Raw genomic sequence first — 25,021 nt, forward strand, 5'->3', positions numbered from 1 at the left:
TTTTCGTAAGAGTTTAGTCCTTTGATGCCTGATACAGCCGCACGGTATAGCCTCATCTACACAAGGGCTCTTCGCTGTACACGGAGAACGAGCCAACGATAGTAGTTGACTCACCACCCTTCCTGCGTAATAAGTGGTACCCTATTTTATATGTGTTATTAACTACTGCACGATCTATTCTAGCTGTAATTTCGTTATTTCATTTAATTAACAATCTACTGTCTAGAAACAAAAGATAAATTAACAGAAATTTGGCCAGATTTATTGTTTCAATAAAACTGAGTTTATATATGAATTCACTCATAACACATCCGTCGGGAATACGCATACACAATGTAAAAATAGATATAGGTATTTCCGCATCTGCTCCTAAACCACTGGATCGATTTTAACCACTACTGTCAGGCTACAATCGCTATTGGGGTAAGAACCACCTACATTACATTTAAAGAGATATGGCGTCATACACAATGAGTTGCGTGACGTTTAAATTTGTTACTCCTGTGCAACTAATTCTACACGCAAAACATTTTGTATTACAGTATCAACATGTGCCGCTGAATTTAATTACAAAGTTATATCATAGGACAAAAATGATTAGGAGATATGACGTCATGAACACTGACATCTTGCATGACGTTTAAATTTATTGCTTCTTTCCTACCAACTCTATTCGCATCATATTTCGCAGACTGTATCCACATATGCCCCTTAATGTATCTACACAAATATATCAGTGTTAAAGAGGTATGACGTCATAAATACCGATATAGTGAAAAAAAAGGCCGCACCATACACGAAGTTTCATTCATTCATCTTGAATGAACTGTGATAGGAGCCCGAACAACAGGGGTTGAGTTACTAGAGCATGTGTTAAAACTCTGAAATCCTGCATTAATGGGTTACTTACAAGCCAAAATCTGTATAGGCTTTAGTACAGCTAGAGAGGAAAGACTGAATGCTGCTTTCCATCATTTTCAAAGTCGTATCAGACGTTGAGTGCATTCCATATTCCCAACGGAAGGTAATTTGATAATACATTTAATCTTTGCTACTAACAGACTCCCATAGTCGAAAAAACTAAAGGAAATTCCAGACAACTGGCGACGCTTTTGACGGCTTTCAACTGTGAACACAAACGGCTGTAGGCGAAATCAGTACCAATCTGTGCAGTTGTGGAGGGTCGTTTACAAAACCTTGTTATAGACACATGAAGCAGGTGTACATATACATTTGTACGTTGTGAATATGTCTCTTTATGACTGTTTCATAGTCGAGAGGAGTGGCCGCGTGGTTTGAGACGGCACGTCACGGACTCGCGGCCCCTCCCACCGTAGGTTCGAGTCCTCCCTCGGGCATGGGTGTGTGTGTTGTCCATAGCTTAAGTTAGTTTAAGTAGTGTCTAAGTCTATGGACCGATAACCGAAGCAGTTTGGTCACTTAGGAATTCACACACATTTCAGCACTTTTTAACTGTTTCATAATTTCAAAAATGTTTTCAGTATTACACTGCAGAAATAGTTCATTTTTTTATTCCAGTAGAAAACTGTCAAAATGAATACCCGGGCAGTGCCGGGTTTGTTACGTAACTAAGAACGAAAGTTGGAAGGATTGGAAACGTAGGCTGGGTTAATTTAATAACATAAATGGTGACGTTACTGAATGACTTAAAAATTTTATTTAGGGTGGTGTATTTCGAGTGAGGATTGCACAATCACAAATGTTATATTGAAGTGACAGGGATGATACAATCCCTGAACTAACGAACAATTGCTATTGGCGGCCGTCATATGATGGGCCTCTTACTGAATGACTGGCTGCGAATTGAATGCCACCATCATTGTGACTTCAGACGACAGTCGTTTAGAAGGAATTTGTAAGAGTATAGTGCCACACTGCAGTACACTCGCAGTCTGTAGTAACCACAGAAAATGTAATTTATTCTTTTGTGTTTGAGGCATTAGCAAGACTAAACCATAGTTTGAGGACAGCAGGTATTTTTGTTTGATTTAGCAAAAGCGTTTGATTATATGAACCATGCAGTGTTTTAAGTTGGAACATTATGAGATTAATCAGAAGTCCCAAAAACAGTTCACTTCATTTCAAGAAAGTAGAAGCATGAAATTGTTCTGTAGAGTCAACATACATGAAGAGATTTAAACTTGAATGGGATTATGTTAAGTTGAGCCGTGCGTGATTAGCCGAGCGGTCTCAGGCGTTGCAGTCATGGAGGGTGCGGCTGGTACCGGCGGAGGTCCGAGTCCTCCCTCGGGCATGGGTGTGTGTGTTTGTCCTTCGGATAGTTTAGGTTAAGTAGTGTGTAAGCTTAGGGACTGATGACCTTAGCGGTTAAGTCCCATAAGAAACTTCCTGGCAGATTAAAACTGTGTTACGGACCGAGACTCGAACTCGGGACCTTTGCCTTTCGCGGGCAAGTGGTCTACCAGCTGAGCTACCCACGCACGACTCATGCCCCGTCCTCACAGCTTTACTTCTGCCAGTACCTCGTCTTCTACCTTCCAAACCTTACAGAAGCTCTCCTGCGAACCTTTCAGAACAAGAACTTCCGAAAGGAAGGATATCTCATTCTGGAAACATCCCCCAGGCTGTGGCTATGCCATGTCTCTGCAGTAACCTTTTTTTCAGGAGGGCTAGTTCTGCATGTTCGCAGGCGAGCTTCTGTAAAGTTTGGAAGGTAGGAGACGAGCTACTGGCAGAAGTAAAGCTGTGAGGAGGGGGCGTGAGTCATGCTTGGGTAGCTCAGTTGGGGAAGCACTTGCCCGCGAAAGGCAAAGGTCCCGAGTTCGAGTCTCGGTCCGGCACACAGTTTTAATCTGCCAGGAAGTTTGAAGTAACTTTTATTGAATGCTGCCCTACCCGTAAAAGTGACACAGATGCTTAATATTATTTTTCAACACAGGCTCCAGATATCTGCAAACAACGGTCGGAAAGTTCTACCAGCCGTTGAATTCCTCGACGACAGATATCAGCTCCTTTGCCACGGAGCCATTTAAAAACTGCTGTCTGAACGTCCTCATCGCTGGAAAAATCTCTATCCTTCCAGATGTTCTCTGAGGTTGTCGAAAAGATGGAATTCGCATGGTGCAAGATCTATATTTCCCTGTCGGCATCACACACGTCTGTGCGGTCTTGGTCAATTTGTTGGTTTCACTATGGCTAGACAGGAAATTGCATTTGGTGCACACGCCACCAGAATTTCAGGGTTTACGTGAGTGCTATTTAAAAGTTTTGCCCACAAGAGTCGCATTGCCCACGTACTGAAACTTTGGAGTACGTTTCCAATAGCCACGACAGTTCACACTCTGAGGCACCCGTTATCCGTACCACAGGAGAACTCAGCAGAAAATCTGGAACATGTGCTTTATATGCCAATGCTCCAGTTTTGGAGCACTATGTCTTTAGCATGCCGTGACGTATGTAACTTGTACTTTTTGAAGTCCCTAAGTAGTAGGGAAATCGTTAACATCAGAATACGGCTTTCAGAGAACAGACTAACGATTACTGCAATAAAACCCAATGTATACAGTTTGACATGCAAATCTTGTAAGAGTTAAATTTTACTCTCCCAAGTTGGTCAAAATGTCACAGACGCATTTCAAATTCGTAGATGTGCTGGTGTAAGCTGTCGCCAGCACGCGGGTCGGCAAAGAGGTTGCAAATAGATCGATAACAGGAACTGAATCAAGCACACCTATCAGGAAATGGACTCGCAAGCAACGCGCCGCAGACGCCCTCTCCACCGCCAGTATTTAGATCGCCGCCGTGGGCCGGAGTGCCCAGTCGAGACATCAGTCGCAGCCCAGTCAGTCGCAGTCAGTCATCCAGTAAGTCGCAGTCGCACAGAGTCAGTCACAGTCTCTAGCTCAGCGGCAGTCAGTACCTAGCGACCAGAATAGTGCACATAGTGGGACTTGTGCTTCACTAGAATGAGTCAAATGTGGATTGTTAAGGAAGAGCTTGTACCAGAACAACTTGCTGAAAACTAAGTTGTTAATAGATGCATGTAGTTTGTGTTGCAGATGAGGATGCCATCCACCAAACATCATCTCCCTTGCTTTCCCTGGTACAAGACTCTATAGTGTCAACCTCGACACAAAAATAGGAATGAATGTACATGGAAGGCTTTCTTGGAAGTATCACGTTCAAGGTCTGATGCAGAAATCGAATGCTGCTATTGTCAGTATACGAATGTTGTCTGCTATCTCTAACGCTGAAACGCGAAGGCTTGTTGACTCTACGACCGTCGGAACGAATAACCAACGGTCGTTCCGGCTCCAGTCTCCTTCCGTCGGACAGTGCATGTGTGTCGCCAGCGGTCGGCGAGTACTGGTTGTTCGCACCTTCCTGGCGCTGCGTGCCGACTCCCTCCAGACGCACGACGACACAGAGACACTGGCTCGGGCCCAACCATGCGGAGGGAACAACGGCCATTGGCCACCCGACATCTTTGCACAAGGAAGGAACCGATCCAAGTCCCACAAGATGACCAGGGGGCCTAGAAGCGGTCGGAAGACCAAATACACGTCGCCCGATGAGACGGCCGACCGAACGACCAACCAACGGTCATCCCCGCTCAAGTCTCCTTCTGTCGGACAGTGGGTGTGTTTCGCCAGCGGTCGGGTGAGTACCGGCTGTGCAGACCTCACTGGAGCTCCATCCCGACTGAACTCACTGCACACCACGACCCGTAAATACTAGCGGTCGCTCCAAAGATAGTGCGACAGTGCTTTTATCGATAGCGCTGCTTCTGCACTCTCGGGCAGGCAGGCCAGCAACTTAGTGACGCCAGTAAATCGAATAAGAAACGAGACGGCAGTACTGCAAAGACAAGATGTCAAGTAATAAACGGCACGAACACGAGTCGCGCAAGGCTCACAGATCTTACACATCCGCCCTGCTGCTCCGACAGTACCGCGATTTACGATCGACCACATTGTTACGTCTGATCCAACATGTCTGTCTGCAGTTATTACAATAATGAGCGGCTTCTCGTTGGATCTAGCCTCCACTGCTCCTAGTTTATATCTATTTAAGAGCGCCCACCGTTATTGTAGACTGGCATTAGCTGCAGCGTACGTTCGCTCTCGAATGGCCAAAATGAAACGTGTGGGTCTTCTGCGGCCTCTCCCCGGGTCAAACTCAGTCTCTCTGTCGTCACCAGGACTGCATTGCTTGCTGAGTCGCCTGTACGCCACAGCAACGTATTCGCTGAAAATCACTGTGTACTATGCACCAGGATGTTGACATTTTGACAAGGAGATAGAACCATAAACTAATAAATGAGTGATGCTGGGAAAGCGGATTGCGTGGCGCCACTAGGGGGAGGTGTGTTGCCTTCTGCAAATGGGTTAAAACTGCCAGGAGACCCTCTGAATCCTGGAAATCTTCGGACTTGTCCCGAAGTGCTCTTGTGACTCAGAGGCACCTGCGTGGGGCGGGGATCGCCATGTTCTATTCCGTGGCCTCAACGTCTCCCTGGCGCTCAGAAGTCTCCCTGGATGGGGTGAAGCTAACACGGGGAGAGTTGGGTGAGACATGGTCAGTCATGATCTCCCAGTACATGTGAAGGCCCTCCGGGGAACGTAACTCGGGTTTGAAGGCCGCACCATCTCGTTGATGTCAAACTCCACAACATAAGGTCTGGGCCAACATCATTTTACATCTCCAGGCTGCGTTTTATGATGAGGGTTGTTGTTTGTCAAGGAAGGACGTTAAACTCGCGTCAAGGTAGGACGTTAAACGCCCCCAACCCAAAGCAAAGGTTGCGAGGCGCAGGAGAAGCTGCATTACGAGAGACAAACCATCTGTCTCTCCTGAGTTGAGTGGCGGCGGTAGGGCGGGGATGTGAGGGCAAGTCTAATGACGAGCCCGAGCTCCTGCGTTCTGGCTGCTGCCGCTCCTCACGTCCTGCACGACGTTAAAAGTCTCCCAACCCAAGGCGAAAGCAAAGGGTGCGTGGCGCAGGAGGAGCTGCGCAAAAGGGATACAACATCTGTCCCTCCTGCGTCGAGCAGCGGTGTAGGGCGGGTGCGGCATGTTGCTGACCTTGGCTGCGACGTGCTGCGCTGACCTGGTGTTGCTGTTCCCTAGAATACAGGCAAAACGCCTCCATCTGTGTCTCTGCTGCCGGTAGCCTGGTTTGCTGTCGTGAGATCCTGTCCCAAGTCGGCAAGTGTGCCTCGCCGCACCTCTGGTCTTCCGAGGCGTCTTCCGCCAAGCCCGGGAGGTGGTAACACAGCCCGGGTTAGGTTAGATGGGTCCAACCCCAGAACGACTGGGTGACCAGCCCACCACCTGAGTAGGCGTAGGTCCTAGGCCGCAAGGTGGAAGCTTGGGTTAGTAGGGGCCGAACAGCGAGAGGTGCATCCAATTCTCCGGAGTGCAGGGTGCACTTGCCGATGCGGGATGAGCGAAATCGGCTGTGACCAGGTACTGAAGGGGACCAGTGCACTGGAAACAGCGTGTCGCACCCGGCAGCTCAGAGGGGTCCTTGGTCTAGGGGCAAGGTCGGTGGGCGAGCTGCAGTTAGTCCTCGCCCCCCCCCCACCCCCACCCCCCGACCCCCCCACTCCCCGTCCATGCCAGAGAAATACATCATGGCTAGCGAAGAGACAAGCGGTTCTGGTGCGCACATAAGGGCTTCGATGCTAGCTGATCCCTCGTCACAAGATGGCCTGGGTCAGGCAATGGAGGATACCAGGCATACAAGGATCCCTCAGAGCCTTGATCAGAGCATTAGAAATGGGAAAATTCGTCAGGCCATTGTCCAGGCCATCAAAAATGAGCTGGCGGCATGGGAAATTGCCAACGCCATGTTACAAGGTCGAACTGTGGAGCTGGAGAAAGAAAATGATAGATTGAGAAAGCAGCCTGTTAGAATATGAGCTGGCGTGGCTGCACAAGCAGCAGCTAGGGCCCAGTCAGAAAGGACAAAATAGCCAACGTCCCAACGGCCGGACACCGCAGTCTTTCTAAAACCCATGCCCGGCCAAGACGTTAAGAAAGTACAGGAGATTTTTGCCACAACAGTAAACCCACCTGGAGGAAAAATTAAAATAAATAAAGCCACCAAAACACTCGTTATAGTTGATGTTTCCACAGAGGAAGATAAAAATAAACTGTTAGCCAGTCAGAAACTGTGCAAGTTCGTCAGATGCGAACCACCTGGGAAACGTAACCGACTGGTTATCATGTAAGATGTTCCCACGTCCTTAAAGGATGTGGACTTATGTAAAACCTTGTATCAACAAAACTTAGACGACATGGACATTAACACCTTTATGAAAGACTTCAAGTTAAGGTTCAGGATAGGGCCTAGGGACCGAGATATAGTCCGTCAAGTCGCTGAAGTCTCAGGGGCCCTGTGGAAGAAACTGACAACCATGTGTAATGTTTACGTAGGTTTTTATGATACAAACGTTAAAGATTACCTCGTGGTACCTCGTTGCCACAACTGCTGGGGCATAGATCATGTACACAAATACTGTAGCAGGAGCTGAGGAACATGTAAGGAAAGACTGTAGAAAATTAAACGTCTGCATTCCATACAGGCGTAGGAGCAAAAATTCTTGCGGTGCCGCTGGTAGAAATTGCCGAACATATAAAATGCTGGAACAGAGTTTGATATCTAGAATATACTATGGCTGAAGCTGACATTGGGACCAGGATAGTCAAGTAAAGAAAGTCCCCAAGTTAGAGGAGGATGGATGCGGAGAGGGCATGCTAATTCAAAGACTTTCTAAAGTCTCCATCAGAGATGAGAGAGCCAGTGGTTCAGGCTCCTCTTGGTGTCTCCTCCTCCCTCAACCGGGGGCACAGTTTAAAAGAGAAAGCGAAAAGACATGTGGGGCGACCAGTGGGAGTTCGCCGGCCAGTTATAATTCATGGCGGTGAAGTACTAGGTAACCGCTCGCGTGGCAGTACAATTAATAACACTACACCCGCACAAGAAGGACAGTCACAACAAATAATACAGAATAGTAAAGTTACCAGCACGATGCACCTAAGGCCAGCACAGAGAATAAGAGCTACGGGAGCAGACCCAATAAGGGTGTACCCTAACTTAGAACATGCTATGCAGCTCTCGCGCTTGGAGCAGCCGGCTGTCCTGACAACTGCACTCAGACACGTCGTTTGCGTAGGACATAAATATGGCAGAAAGGTCAACTTGTCGACAAGGGAGGCTCTGGACAGAATACAGCTAAAGTCGGTGAATCTCCCCACTGACTTCGGTGCCCTGAGTGGCCTCATCAAAAAGGTTTTCGAAAGAAAAGATGAAAGATTTGACCTGGAGGAAATCCATAAACAGTCTGTTTTAGCAAATGAACGCATTGCGCTAGATTGGAAAAACACCTGGCCTGATTGTAATATACATACGTATTTCCCATAATATCACGTGGAATAAACATTGGACAGATAAAAGCACATAATAGTCGCTTGGGCATGCAGAGGTAGTGGAGTCTGGATGTAATCTGGCTGCAGGAGCCATCCTCCCAAGTTGGGCAAATTTCCTTTATGGCTGCCACTTGGCAGGTAATTTACACTGGAGAAGAGCCTCAAGCAGCTCTAATTGTAGTGAACAAGGCCCGACGGGTCACTACCCTGACACAAGTATCAAATAGCCATTGCAACGTCGTGGAACTACAGTCCCATGTGGGGCACGTCTATGTCATCAACATGTACTTCCAATACGGAGGTAACTGAAGATTTTTCGTATCATCTCACGCCAGTCACCGTTACGAGGGCGTAAGATTATCATAACCTCCGATATGAATGCTAAATCCCCCCTATGGTACAGCGGCACTAGAGATGGAGAAGGCTGAAGAGCTAACCATGGCCTCCCACCTAATTGCGGCAAATAGACCAGGGAATCACCCCACCTATAGAGGTGTAGGTGGCTTTGGAACGAACATAGATGTTACCTTGTCAACATCCAGTGCTGTCATCAACATTAAGAACTGGAGAGTCCTAGATCAAGTCGCAACAAGTGACCACAATCTGATTGTTTTCGGCCTAAGTGATGAGGAATGCCGCTGGGACATGGGGTGGGAGATTCAATATAATTTCAATAAGGCAGATTGTAAATGTCTTTCTTGGGAATGTGATGTTCCCATATTACCTGCATGTGACGTAGATAGGCCAGCCGGAGTCGCCGAGCGGTTCTAGGCGCTACAGTCTGGAACCGCGCTACCGCTACGGTCGCAGGTTCGACTCCTGCCTTGGTCATGGATGTGTGTGATGTCCTTAGGTTAGTTAGGTTTAAGTAGTTCTAAGTTCCAGGGGACTTCTGACCTCAGCAGTTGAGTCCCATAGTGCTCAAAGCCATTTGAACCATTTGAACTTGGATAGGTATGCTGAAGAGCTGACGGGGTCAATAGTTAGGGGTGAAAGCTGCTGTACCAACCAGGAGGAAAGCCGTTGCGGCCTCCCCATCTACATGGACTGCCGACCTTGAACGTACGTCTAGTCTGTAAGACGGGAGAGGAGGTACTACCAGCAAAGTGTCGTCTGGCAGGAAAAACAGTTTTGGCCACAGCGATACCGAGAAGCTAACCCGCGGTTCTTTCGACCATCAGGGATGGAGGCCGAATGACAGAGTACTGGCAGGAGACTGCCGAGGTCCTCCTTCGAACTCGAAACCCAACGTCAGAACCGCAGGAACTATCTTGATGAGTACACCAACAACACTGTATGTACCATTTCTCGGAGGAAGAAGTGGCGGTACATATCAAATCTCTTGAAAGGGGGAAGGCTCCAAGCCAGACGGCATAGTAGCGGAGATATTGTGCTATTCCTTACCCGTCAGCTGAATGCACGTCTCATAGGGTTCTTCAACGAGTGCCTAAGGCTTGGCAAATTCCTGAAAATCTGTAAAAGGGCAAATATCGTAATTATAAAGAAAGGGAAAGACAAGGACCCCATGGAAGCCAAGTCATACAGGCCAATATATCTCCTGGATATCCTGGGGAAAATATTGGAGAGGCTATTGGCTGACAGAGTGACAGCACACAGGATACTGCGCGGGATGAGATACAGACAGTTTGGCTTTCGACCGGGGCGATCAGCGTCTAACGAAATTGCCCTGGCGGCCGAAGTCTGCAGCACAAGTATGTGGTGGGCATCATGGTAGATATCAGTGGCCCCTTCGACAACCTGTGGTGACCCTCGTTCTTCTCCCGCTTGCGTGAGGAGTGCCAATGGCCCCTCTATGAATGTCTGAGGAGCTGTTGTGAGGACAGGGATCTGTCCTGGGGCCTCTCTTTTGGGACATAAATATAGAATCTCTACTAGAAACACTACAACTCAGTGAGGATGTGCTAGACGTGATAGCCTGCGCAGACGACCTCCTGCTGCTGGTCGGCGGCCGTAGCCGTGAGGACCTAGAACCCAAAGTGGAAAGGACTATAACATTGCTTGTTGAATGGTACCATAAAATGAAAATGAAGGTTGCACCACACAAATCTACGCATCTACTGTTGAAAGGTAGTCTTATTAGGAATCCAACTGTAAGAATTGAGGGAAAACCAGTTCTTCGGCGCCTCGAGGCTAGATACCTAAGGTTTATAATAGACGAAAATTGGAACTACACATCTCATATAGATACTATAGCTCAACGAGCGCTGGAAGTCTTACATAATCTCATCAACATTAGCCACAATACATTCCATCTGCCAGACAGTCTCATTAAACTTTATCACAATAGCATTTTAACATCAATATCAGGATACTGGGCTGGGGTCTGGGCACACAGGCCCAGGAGGGTGATGCCTGCCATGACTGTAAGAAGGGTCTACATCTACATCTACATTTATACTCCGCAAGCCACCCAACGGTGTGTGGCGGAGGGCACTTTACGTGCCACTGTCATTACCTCCCTTTCCTGTTCCAGTCGCGTGTGGTTCGCGGGAAGAACGACTGTCTGAAAGCCTCCGTGCGCGCTCTAATTTCTCTAATTTTACATTCGTGATCTTCTCGGGAGGTATAAGTAGGGGGAAGCAATATATTCGATATCTCATCCAGAAACGCACCCTCTCGAAACCTGGCGAGCAATCTACACCGCGATGCATAGCGCCTCTCTTGCAGAGTCTGCCACTTGAGTTTATTAAACATCTCCGTGTAGCGGAAAATGTTGTTACGCTCTGTTGGAGCGCCCCGGGCAACTCCTGTGAGGAGCTTCATTAGTGTTAATGAGGCCATGTCCATTAGACATCAGGATATGGGAACACGTAGCATTGTATTGGATAATCAATGGGAAGATTGAAAAGACCAGGGAGATCATGGGGGCACAAGTAGGCGACAAATTTGATATTAGGAGAAGGGGGGAGGAGCTATGGCAGGCGTCATGGGAGAAAGAGGAAACGAGACGAAGGGTATTTCAGCTGCTGCCTAATATTAAGGAGAGACTACAGATGGATTACTTCGAGCCAATTCGGGGTCTGCTGCACTTCCTTACAGGGCAAGGACCATATCAGACATACTTACGTTGCTTTGGGAAAAGGGCTACACAAGTGTGTGACTGTGGCGCTCAGGACGGAACACCCGACCACATCTTTTATGAATGTCCAATATACGTCGATGTGGTGACGGAACTTGGACATCAACTACCGAATCGTGACATATATTCACTATGTGCTGATTCCTATCATGTCCTAAATACAGTGGCAAACGAAGTATCACGTAAGAACATGAGAGAATTCATTAGGAACCATAATGGTCAATCAACAAAAACTGATAAAGATTTGAGGTGCACCTGTCCGATACCGTTGGGTGCGGAATGGCCGGTCACCGTTACGTCCGAGATCCGTCGCGCTTCAGGATCAGGAAGGCACGTGTATCAAAAATATACCTATCTGTTACAGCACTTCCATTTAAATATTAGGTATCAGAAGTAAAACTAGAATGTAGAAATAAACTAACAACGCCAACAAGATTGGGGACTGCAGTGACTGAAAGTAATTTGGGCCAGCCCAGTGCCAGGGGCACGCCCACTGGGATTAACTCGGTGGGCAGGCCAAAAATAGTAGGTTGAAGGTACCTGTACCGCTGCAGAATAGACTAGTATTTGTAATTTGTAGAATAGATTAACAAATTTGCATAACCCTTGTCCGTAGCAATAGTGTGAGCCACCAAGTGGAGTATAAACTGCATTTGTCATTGTAATAATTAAAGTCCCACTGGTGCGTTATCTTGTATAATTATCATTGTATTGTATTGTTTTTATAAAGTTTTCTTTTTTTGTGACTCCTAATTTCACACCAAAATTCTAGTGGAACATTTTCATTCTTGGGTACTGCTTTACAACTAGAAACTTGACAAATCATAAGAGAAAAGCAGTTAGTATAAATAACAGACAAGGATAATATCTTGGTCCTTAAGAAAAATTACTGGAGAAAACAACCAAAAAACAGAGTTTCAAGGACATATGGTACTCTCAGTGAGACTAGTCCGCCCCAGTAGCTGAGTGGTCAGCGTGACGGATTGCCGTCCTCTGGGCCCGGGTTCGATTCCCGGCTGGGTCGGAGATTTTCTCCGCTCAGGGACTGGGTGTTGTGTTGTGTTCATCATCATTTCATCCCCATCCGGCGTGCAGGTCGCCCAATGCGGCGCCGAATGTAATAAGACCTGCGATATGGCGGCCGGACCTGCCCCGCGAGGGGCCTCCCGGCCAATGACGCCAAACGCTCATCATCATCATCAGTGAGACTAAACTAATCAAATAATGAATAAATTGTCAAAATGTGACGGTGCAAAAGCATATTAGAATTTCAAGCGATGAAACTAGTCTCATACACGGAACAGCATTCAATAGTACCCGTTCTGGTCCCCAGTATTTTTGTTACCTCGCCCTTTGTCCATTATTGTCTCTTTGTCTCTGTATCTATCGTTAGCTAAACTTATGTGTTCCAAAACGCCACGCATAGAAACGGAGTTTTCCGGTGCTCATACCTCCATTTCTATTGATGATAAAAAGTTTTGGACAGCCCTTGGCCTAGGGACGATTTGCATACCAAACAGGAGGATCGTCGCAGTGTCAGTATCCTGCAGCACAGGGTAAAATGCCATCTGAGGGGTATAATTAGTGCTATGCTATTTCAATTTCACAGACGTAGACTATCTAAATTATATTGACCAATACGTTTCTTTTCGTATGAGTGGCATCTCCTGGTGTAACCGGGAAAAGAAGGGAACCAGCGGAAAAATATTCACATCGGAGCACAAAAAAGGCGAATATGCTCATATTTATTTAAAAGACTCTAATTGGAAAGTGTGGTACCAGCATTCTACCTACCTCAGCATCTTTAAATAATTTCGCAAAAATTTGAGAACTTATTAGCGCTTTTTTAATGCTGAGAGAGAAGAAGACAGTGGCACTGGAAAAGAGATGTAAAAATAAAATAAAAATATTGGAACATAATAGACTAGTAGACAGTGGTTGAGCTACAGAAAGAGCGAAGGAGATAATGGTAGTGTATAGAAAGAGAGGGAACTTAGAGACAGTGCAGAGGGTGGTGTGTTGTGTGTGTGGGGGGGGGGGGGGGAGGAGGGGGGGAGAAATAAAGAGAAAGATAAAGTGGTAGTGTGTGTGAGCCAGTGATGATGAGAGACAGAGTGACCGACAATGGCAACGAGGAAGACAGAAACAGTGACAGCGAGAACATACCGGGTGGTCAAAAAGTCAGTATAAATTTGAAAACTTAATAAACCATGGAATAATGTAGATAGAGAGGTAAGAATTGACACACATGCTTGGAATGACATGGGGTTTTATTAGAACAACCCCACATTGGTAGACGCGTGAAAGATCTCTTGCGCGCGTCGTCGCCTCGTTTGGTGATGATCGTGTGCTCAGCCGCCACTTTCGTCATGCTTGGCCTCCCAGGTCCCCAGACCTCAGTCCTGCGATTACTGGCTTTGGGGTTACCTGAAGTCGCAAGTGTATCGTGATCGACCGACATCTCTAGGGATGCTGAAAGACAACATCCGACGCCAATGCCTCACCATAACTCCGGACATGCTTTACAGTGCTGTTCACAACATTATTCCTCGACTACAGCAATTGTTGAGGAATGACGGTGGACATATTGAACATTTCCCGTAAAGAACATCGTCTTTGCTTTGTCTAACTTTGTTTTGCTAATTATTGCTATTATGATGAGATGTAGCGCCATCTATCGGACATTTTTTGAAATTTTGTATTTTTTTGGTTCTAATAAAACCCCATGTCATTCCAATCATTTGTCCGCCCACGGTAGCTGAGTGGTCAGCGCGACAGACTGTCAACCAAAGAGCCCGGGTTCGATTCCCGGCTGGATCGGAGATTTTCTCCGCTCAGGGACTGGGTGTTGTGTTGTCCTTATCATCATTATTTCATCCCCATCGACGCGCAAGTCGCCGAAGTGGCGTCAAATCGAAAGACTCGCACCAGGCGAACGGTCTACCCGACGGGAGGCCCTCGTCACACGACATTTCATTCCAATCATTTGTGTCAATTTGTACCTCTCTATCTACATTATTCCGTGATTTATTCAGTTTTCAAATTTATACTGACTTTTTGATCACCCGGTACAACAGCAGTAGGAAAGAATGAATGAGACAGTAGCAGTAGTAAGAGAGAGCAAGAGGGAGTCACAGTGAGAGGAGACTGCAGTAGTAGGACGGAACGAAGGGGACAGCGGCTGTGATGCAGCAGACAATGACAGAGAGATATAAACGTAGGCTTCCGTAGCCGTTGTCACAGTCAATAAAATTCTTCTGGGTTTATGACCGCATTGTCAACTATAAAATTCCGACGTTTCGGCAAGACTCCTTCCTGAGGGTGTACTGTTAACTTCCAAACGTCGGAATTTTATAGTTGACAATGCGAACATAAACCCAGAAGAATTTTATAGACAATGACAGAGAGACACAAAAAGATAATGACAGTAAGCTGGGCTGAACGAGTGAGAGAATGGCATTGAAAGTGGCCTAGTATGAGTGACTTATACCTGTCGACTAGTGGGTGTGAGTGAGTTACAGTTAGAGAACTATTGGGAGTTTGAGGTGATTTGCGTGTTATAAGAGCCGCCAATATGTTCGAATGTCAAAATTTTTTGGAAAATATTTAAAGAAGATGAGGAAAGTGGAATGAGAAAGCTGCTTACCCACTCTGCAGTCAGAGTGCTTTAAATTAACAGGAACGTATTCGAATTTTCTGAGGTGCGATAGGATGTAAGCGTATTGTTATATCACTGGCTTAGTTGTGGAGTATCTTTGAGGGCAGCTGCGTCTGTAGAGAGTCGAACATGGGACACGGAACTGTTATATTGCGTAGTGTGTAGCTCTGCATGTGAGAGGCATTGTTAGTATGGAAGTTGAAGTGTTGCTACAAGTGCTATTACAGTAAAGTGGTAAAATAAGTAATTGACTCAGAGGAAAGTGCGTCAAGAAGTAATTTAAAAATAGGCAGTGCTGCTGATAACGTATTTGTGTATCCTCTCGTTGCGTGTCATACCGTACTGTATTAATCATCCGCGCCGTGTTCGGTCTCCAAGAATGAACTAATGTGAATCAGTAATACTATTTGCCACAAAAAGAGTACAGCCAAGTGCCAGTGTCTTGTAGCGAGCGCGAGAACGTGCGTTCGATCATCGCGTTCTGCATCATCAACAATCAACCGCGCCGCGACGGTTACGCGCACGCTCGAACTAGTGAGAACCGAAAAACTAACTTTACGAACAGTGTGAAAATATCATTACTAGTGTAAAGGAGGACTGGTACCAATATCTGTGTATGCGTGAAGAGCGTAAGAACTTTCGTGCGATCATTCGGCTTCCGCATCATCGACAATCACCCGCGTCGTGTCGGTTACGCTTACGCTCGTCCGAATGATATTTTGGACTGTTAAACATCCATTAATTGGGATAAAACTTCTGAATTAGAATGTAAACAGTGCAACCTGCCATTTTTCTTTAATCGTCTCAGAATATAGTTGTCCATACCAGACGTCGAACAGTGTTGTGTTTTAACGTTGAGTGGCTCCACTAAACCCGCTTGCATAATTCGATAGATGATTTCAGGCAAGCCAGCAGCAGTGTGGAGCATAACAATACGACCGCCGCGGGATCATCAGGTACATGGTGTGGACAGGGCGCACGGTCAAGAAACGGTCACGAAACGACATCCAGTTTAAGGTGCCCCACCCCCATTAGTACTCCCGGGCGTGTTACAAGGAGCATTTTTCCACTGATTTGTCTTATTCTTTTTCTCCCAAATTCAACAACTACCTTGATCCTATTGAACCATGAATAACATTAGAATTTTGTAGCACGCTGGTTAACTGAGCTGATCGAGACTATTGATGTATGGTGCGGCTAAGACCCTTGGGAAGCTTATGTAGTACGTACAGCGCCTTGGTGCAGGTAAGGACTAGTGGAGTACGTACTGCAGAGAAGGTGCGGATGGAGACGGGCTTGCAGCGGCCCACGGTGAGTGTGGCGCCCCGGGTCGCGCGCGCCATCACCAGCAACACGCCGCGCCGGAAGGCCAGGTCGCGCTCCGGCCACTCGCTGCAGTACGCCGACAGCCGCACGCTCTCCGCCTGCACAGTAGCAGTAGAGGCAGTAGTGGTAATAGCACCAGTAACAGCTTTACATCTGCTTCATAATGGGTGCCACAGTCTCCGCTACTACCATGAAATTTTGAGCCAAAAGTAACTTGACTACTTTTTTTTCCGACTAAATGATACTTCCCGAATGTACCATGGTATACGTTTATTAAAATAAGACATGAAAGTTTTTCCAGGGCCACAAATAAGCTAGTGTCCTAAACTTAAAGACGAAAGTAGCTTTCTCGTGATGTGTCACTGCCAAACAACATACGAGTAGTTCGATGAAACTGGGACCACACACACAAATAACTGCTACAGTGGAGCACATAACTAAAGCAAATACCCAATGACACGAACAGAAATGATAATTATATTCAAATATGATAGTTACAGTGAAGTCATCTCCATTTTTTATGTCTCCTGGACATTACAAAAGGCAGGATATAGTTCTTAATAGGATGTCTGCTCACCGCAGACAGCAATGTATGCTCTGAAATGTGATCCCACGGTGCCCACATCGTTCGTAAGGAGTTATTGTGACAGTCTGGCCCATTCCTCAAGCTGCGTGGTTGACGATTGCTGGGCCGGCCGTTGCGGCCGTGCGGTTCTAGGTGCTTCAGTCCGGAACCGCGCTGCTGCTGCGGTTGCAGGTTCGAATCCTGCCTCGGGCATGAATGTGTGTGCTGTCCTTAGGTTACTTAGGTTTAAGTAGTTCTAAGTCTAGCTGACTGATGAACTCAGATGTTAAGTCCTATAGTGCTCAGAGCCATTTGAACCCATTTGACGACTGCTCGATGGTCACTGGTCCGTGTTCTCCTATACGTCTCCCCGACGCAGCCCACACGTCCACGATGGGATTTAGGTCGTGGGAACGGACTGTCAAGTCCATTATCCATCGACAATGTTCGACAACGATGGACGTATTACCAATGGCACGAAGTGGGAACACGTGATGGACCCACGTACGTTGTCGAAGATGATCATTTTGGTGGATCAGGACGTGGTGTGTGGGGATGCATAATGTTGCAGGGGCGTACTGACCCCAACATCTTTGAACACTGTACTCTCACTGGTCAACGTTATTGTGACACTGTACTCCTTCCCCATGTGTATCTTTTCAGGGGTACATTCGGGCGTAACTTCATTTTTATGGATGGCAATGGGTGACAAGTTCGAACAGCGCAGGTGGAGGAGCGCTTGGAACGAGACGACATTCGGCGAGTAGACTTGCCTACCCGTTCCCCCGACTTAAATCCCGTGAACCTTATGTGAGATGCGTTGCTGAGACGTACTGCGGTACGTACACATGCACCAACGATCATTCAGCAGTTATCCAACGCGCAGTTGCAAGAATGGAACGCCCGACCACAACAACTCCTTACCATCCTGTCGCCAGCATGGGAACACGTCGTAGATCATTCAGTGCCGGCCATGGTGATCACACACTATTATGAATTTTGTCCTGCCTGCTGTAATGTGTGGAGGACCATCTCTAATCGCGGTGACTTCAGTATAATTGTTGAAAAGTGAGAGGTCAGTCACATAAGTGCTAAAAGGAATCCTTTAAACTTTGATTACACGATAAATCAATCAAATCTAAATGCCGCAAATTCAACAAAATAGCTAGGAATTACAATTACGAGCAACTTAAATTGGAAAAAACGCATAGACAATGCTGTGGGGAAGGCGAACCAAAGACTGCGTTTTATTGCCAGAACACTTAGAAAACGTGACAGATCTACTAAAAAGACTGACTACTCTACGTTTGTCCGTCCTCGAGTACTGCTGCGTGGCGTGGGATTAGCGGAGTACGTAGAGAAAGTTCAAAGAAGAGGAACACGTTGTACTATCGAGAAATAGGGGAGAGAATATCGTGGATATGATACAGGATTTGGCTATGATACAGGATTAGGTTTGGACATCACTAAAACAAAGGCGTTTCTCGTTACGGAGGGGTCGTCTCACGAAATTTCAGTCTCAAACATTCTACTCCGAATACCAAAATATTTCGTTGATGCCGACGTACAAAGGGGGAAACGATCATCATAATAAAATAGGGGAAAGCAGAGCTCATACGGAAAAATTGAAGGTGCTGGTTTTTCCAAGCGCTTTTCGATAATGGAACAATAGAGAATTATTGTGAACGTGGTTTGATGAACTCTCTGCCAGGCACTTAAGTATAATTTGCAGAGTCTCCATGTAGGTGTAGGTGTAGATGTAAAAAGTGTCATTCCTATTCGTCTCACTGCGTATTTCTGTTAGTGATCTTCTGTGCTGCACTGTAACAGGTCTTTCCATGTATTGTTCACGTTTCATCGAGCTGCGTGACTTAGTAGTGAGAAGAAACGTATCAATCAAACAAATTTTACTTGTATTTAATTGAAATATGCTCTAAAACAAAAAAGAAGAGGCAACACGAAGGAATTATCCAGATGGGACGAATAACGATAGATGGGATGTTGATGTCCAGACAAATAAATGCTTACAATATCATAAATGTTGGATTCTACAGACAGAGCTTCTCGGATAGAGCAATTCAATAACGCGTTTGTCCACCTCTAGCCCTTATGCGGCTTAGCGTCAAATTCTATCTAATTATTGTTTTACATTGTCAAAATCTCGAGCTGGTTGTAGGGCCCTGCCCGCAATGTTCCAGAAGTTCTCATTTTGGGGAGAGATCCGGCGACCCTGCTGGCCAAGGTAGTGTGCAGTAAGCACATAGAGAAGCGGGAGAAACTCTCGCCATGTGCGGGATGCATTACCTTGCAGAAATGTAAGCCCAGGATGGATTGCCATGACGGGCATAGAAAATGCTCGACTTTTCTCTGTGGTTTAAAGGTGAAGGCAACGGCAAACCACCTCCATTAGGACCTTGCCTAGTGAAGCAGTGCGGGTCTCCCGCATCGTTCCCCTACGCTCTGTAAAGAAGCATGGGACTTCATTTTTTTTCATGAAATGGACTGGCACCATAGACGATCACTCCTGGTTATCGGGCCGTATGGCGGGCGACAGTCAGCTTGGTGTACCACCGTTGTCTCGGCGTCTCCAGACACGTTTCCGGGCTGGAATTTCCTTGACTAGAGTATAATTGTCTTCTGTGATGAGTTCCGCTTCGAATTCAGCCTCCATGACCAGCGAATATGTGCGTGCAAACGCCCCAGGCAGCAGAGGGATACCGATCTGTTTGTCGCCCGCCATGGGCTGTATAACCAAAAGTGATCGCCCGGGGTGTCTTTTCTTTCATAATAGCACCCGTTTTATTGTCATATGCGGCACCTTTACAGCATAGCGGTACGTTGACGATATTCTGCTCCCCGCTTTGTTGCTGTTTTGATCTATTAAAATTTTGAGAATAACCTTTGGGATAACGCCTTCGACATTTTATGGGTCTTGCATTTCACGAACTGAAATCGCTTTTCGTGGAAGCGAACTCAGTCATATTGTCTAAGTTCTATGAATCATTTGTTTAAAAGTCTTACCAGTTTCGCCAAATGAAATTCCACGCGCTGATTGCCACGTGCAGTTTGAGAGGCGCGGGTATTGAAACGTGAATACTGACATAATGTAAATCAGATATCCGCTGGAAAACCCAACTGAATGACACAATTACATTCACGCATTGTGCGATTACAAAGGGAGCGGCACCATACTCCCGGGACATTTTCCAATTCCAGTTTTTGTGAAGCAGGACCCTTTGTGATGGGGGACGCTAGGCCTCAGCTTAAGCAAGCTGGACTTAAATGCGGCCGTGACTGAAGCAGTCAACAGAAAACACCACTATGTGTGAAAAAAGTCACGAAATTATTCAGAAATATGACGTAACCCCGGGACTTAAGAAAGTAAGTTCTGCAGATCATCCAACAACAGTGGCATATCTTCAGAAGAGATAACTTGTTCCGGGTTTTCTGCAAACACCGTTCTGCTGTGGCACAGGTAAAGGATGAACCACTGTTCAACGTGTGAGTGAAATAGTACGACAACTGGAATCATACTCCAAAGTTGAGGCAGGTTGGACGCTATAATTCTTGTGAGCAAGACCTCTAACTGACACACGCATTTATCACGAAATTATGACGGTGTATGGATCAAATACAATGTCGCGTCCAGTTGTAGTGACATGGTGACAAACAATTGGACCAATTATATGACTGCGTTGTGTCTGTTCTTTCGGACATGTCGCAGCCAAGTACGTGATTGCGATCAGGAGGGAAGGTCATCGGCATCGACGAGAGGCGACAAGGCGAGGCAATCGGCCAGCTGTAAGAGCATCTTGGTGGATACATTTTCCAGCGATGACGACATTCACACAGTGGTTCTCGAATGGCTCCGTGACCAAGGAGGGGATTGCCATAGTCGAGGAACTGAAATAACGATAGAAACTACCGACCGTTGTTTGCAAAGACTTGAAAAATAGTATCAAGTATCTGTGTCGCTTTGAGGTGTAGTGCAACATTTAGTAAAAGCTACTCTCTCTGTCGTAATAATTTGTAACTTACTTTTTGAAGTCTCATCAAACGTCAATACCTTCAGGGTAAAGAATTTGTATGAGGCGCAGATGATTCCAGTAATGAATCAAAACAATTCTTCCAGTTACTCTTTTCTTTAGTCATGATACACTACGTCCTACTGTGCAATTTGATGAAAGACATACAATGAATCATTCATTTAGAACTTTTACCTGTGACGTTATCATACTGCCGAAGTAGCAAATTACGGCGACGTTACAGAAGTAAATAGCGAAGAACATCAGCATTTGTACTGTGGTAAGATCAAACGTGGCCTTCTGCAACACAAAAATAAATATTCACACAAATAATGTCTCCAGAGAACTGCTTCCTTACTGTAATGTTTATTTAAAGTAGAAACAGTCTTACATTATCGGAGAACATGAAACACGAATCATGAATCATGTAAAACAGAAAAATAGTTTGCTATCGTCAGGACCTGCCCACGACAGAAGACATCTTTGAAAAGGGTTACGTGTTAGTCAACAAAACGAACTGTGGTTCCAGCTGTAAGCGGGACAAACGAGAAAAATGCCTACGTGAAGTCATCCTTCCCTTCAGGCGCATGTTGTTCCCTCGCCATTCAAGCACCAAACTGACTTCCCGGAAATGTCTTCGCGGACGGGCATCAGAGTTTGCTATTAACATTGTTAAATTGATTGTCACTGAGGAGCTACAGTATTAAATGAGAGGGTGTCAGGAGTGTCCACTGCTTTAATCACTGCGAAAAGGGCGCACAACAGTACACCAAAAAATTGAAGCATGGAAGTTTAGACATGCAGTATCTAATTTAGCAAAGATCTTGGTTCTTTTACAGCACACGAACATCTGAAATAACGATTAATTGGCACTTAATGACCACCACCGTAAACAAGAAGATGCAGTTACTGTTGCCTTGACTTCAGCTGGCTTTGCCGGGTAATACATAGTAACGTCACTCCATCATCTCATCCTTATGTTGTATCTTAATGTACACTACTGTTGGAGAAAATTGCGACACCCAGAAGAAATGGTCCAAGTCACTTAAAAATAGGGTGTGTAAGACAATGGAGTCATAATAAGAGATGACGATTGCAGAGAGATGAGGTGTACGTGAAGCCCAGCAGCGCCAACTTTTGTGTGACTGGAATTTATGTGGCACTCGTACCATTCCGCCATCTTCCATTGTCCATAAATCTTCGGTCCCTCAGACTTCAATGGACTCGTGAAAGTTCTCGCTGGTGCGCTGCGTGGCAAAACGTGGTGATTCCGGACGAGTCCTACCCCAACAGCTCCTGCAGTCATGGCTTTGTGGTGAGGACTGTATTGTGGAATGGTGGTTTTAACTTGTGATCCCATCTCTTACGTGTGCCACTCATTGGCACAACGTCCGCCTGCTTAGCTGAGTGGTAACGTGCTTGCCTACCGTGCAGCAGCTCCAGGTTCGATTCCTGTCCAGACTGGAGATTTTCTCCGCCCGTGGACGGGGTGTTGTGTTGTTCTCATCGTCCTCTCATCGTCACCGACGCACAAGTCGCGCAATATGGCGTCACCTAAAATATGACGAGCACCCGACGGCCTAAATTCCCTGTACTAGCCAGGAAACTTATCATTACTTGTGCCAGTTGTAAATATACTCATTCTTTTTCGAATTCTGATAAGTGTAAAGATAATTATTTTGAAGTAAATGTAGATGGTTTTATGGATTGAGAGCTATTGGCAAAGGACATACTGCAGCAGAGACAATGTGTCCCGTGATGAATATGCCACGCCCATCTTGTGAAATCGACAAGTATGCAGGATTTATTGGAGCTGCTGTGGGATCTTTTACATGTGAGTCAATGAAAGGTGCTGCAAAGGAAGCTGCTGAAAAAATGATCGTATGACTCACATACCAGTAGCTTTTGATGGCACTTCGCACAAGCGCGACTACAGGTCTAAAAATTCTGTTGCTACAGTGACCAGTGTGGATACTGGAAAGGTAACAGGTTTCCAGACTTTAACCGAACATTGTTATAAGTGTAAATCAGGGAATGGACAAGGGCATATCAGCGACAGAAATTATTAAGGAACAAGTGGTGGTATGTAGGCCTGTGCAGCTATTGAAATTTTTAGTCGATCTGTGAACGAAACGGGAGTGTATTACACTAAGTTCTTAGGTGATGGAGACTCAAAAGCATATAACTGTGTAGAAGCCGCTCAGCCTTATGGTAAGAAGATTATCGCAAAACTGGCATGTGTTGGTCATGTCTAGAAGAGGATGGGCACCGGAAGTTGACATAAAGTTTGAGAGCCAAGAAACTTTCTGATGGTAAAACCACAAGAGGCAGGCTGACAGATATAGCGACTGATGAACTACAACAGTTTTATGGGATGACCATTAGAAATAATACTGAGAATTTGATGAAAATGAAGCAGGCAGTATAGCCTACCTTCTTCCACAGATTGTCAACTGATCAAAAACCAGTACACCACCTTCCCCCCGGCCGCCCCTTCCTGGACCTGATTCATGGTGCAATTACCGCAATGACCAGTTCTCAAACAGCTCATACAGCCATAAACGTTCCATCCTAGCAGCAGTCCGTATCATAAAATCTATTTACAGAGACCTGGCAAACCCTGAATTACTGAAGAAGTGCCTGCATGGTCTGACTCAAAATCCCAATAAGTCGTGCAATAATCTTGAATGAACTTACTTAGCAAAAAATTGTTGTTGTTGGAATGAAGGCATTAAAGTGTGGGGACAGTGATGCTGTCATTGCTTTTAATGATGGCAATATTGGTAGGGTGAAAGTGCTACAGCATATGGGAATTAATCCTGGAGCAAACTGCATCAAAGAACTTGAACTGATAGACAAGGTTCGCATTGATAAAGCAGAGTATGCAGCACAGTTGGCCACTAAGGACTGCAGAAACAAGAAATGAAGAAAAAACTTGGAAAAAGATCAAGAGGATGATATGAAGGGCTTATTTCAATAGTGGTACAAGTCCACTACCTCTATTTTTCTGTCTATAATGCTTCTGACATTAATTGTCCATACAAACAGAAAGAAAGGTTCATCTCCAGCAAGAAGCTATGTGCTTGAATATTTCTGGTGTCTCAACGGCAGATTTTTCAGCGGTCATTTAACATTAGGACTCTGTATCTCAGAATGAACAAAAGTGGTCTTGCACCAATAATGAAATAAGCCCTTCATATACAGTATGATGCAGGGTGCCTCTGAGTGACTAAAAATAAAAAAATTAAGCATATATTAAGTGAATTATAGTCTTTTGAAACTTTAGAAGCCGTTCCTGAAAATTTACATTTTCTGTTGTATTTTTCTCTAAATCTCAGAAACCACTTGGAGTAGAGTATTCAAATTTTCAGGAAGTAATAACATACATATTCTGAGTCTACTGAACTAAAAGAAGAGCATAATGTTATGTATAATTAGAATTATTTGGGATGACATACAAAAAGTACACGAAATTTTTACCGTGTAACTAAAGAAATTGTATTTCCGGAAGCAGTGGCTGAAATGCAATTATTGTAGTTCAGTAGACTCAGAACATACAGTTTAATGTCCTGTAAAAGTTTCATGTTAATGGCTACAGTGGTTCCTGAGACTGCAGTAAGTTTGAAGGAAGATTTAAGTGGTTCTAGCTAACTCGTTAGATGAATCAAAACCAAATATTTGAAGATAAAATTTTCATGCTATTGAAGTTTCATTCCTGTTAATTTTTAAAGGGTTTTGGTAACCAAATTTAAATTGAATTTGCTTCTTTTGTTGTAAGGTTTTGCCGCTCTTTGGTTGTATCTTAATTTTAACTTTTAATGGCATTGCGTATGGAACATTTATTCCTTTATAAAACTGCAGCTGGGAATGAGAGCGAGTCTGTGCTGTCACCAGTGGTGGATTGTTTCATTTTTTTTTTTTGAAACAAATAA

At 45.5% G+C, this 25,021-nt stretch overlaps 1 protein-coding gene across 1 annotated transcript in view; it reads right to left on the reverse strand.

The window, feature by feature from the left end:
- LOC124594034 (odorant receptor 4-like) overlaps window positions 1-25,021 on the reverse strand; it is a 74,684-nt gene that overhangs the window by 21,423 nt on the left and 28,240 nt on the right. The window contains exons 3-4 of the mRNA XM_047132388.1: window positions 21,285-21,389; window positions 16,442-16,597 (exon numbers count right to left, since the gene is read on the reverse strand). Of these exons, the coding sequence (XP_046988344.1) occupies window positions 16,442-16,597; window positions 21,285-21,389 (261 nt within the window). The remainder of the gene's footprint in view (window positions 1-16,441; window positions 16,598-21,284; window positions 21,390-25,021) is intronic.

This window comes from Schistocerca americana, chromosome 1, assembly GCF_021461395.2.
Source record: "Schistocerca americana isolate TAMUIC-IGC-003095 chromosome 1, iqSchAmer2.1, whole genome shotgun sequence".
NCBI lineage: Eukaryota > Metazoa > Arthropoda > Insecta > Orthoptera > Acrididae > Schistocerca > Schistocerca americana.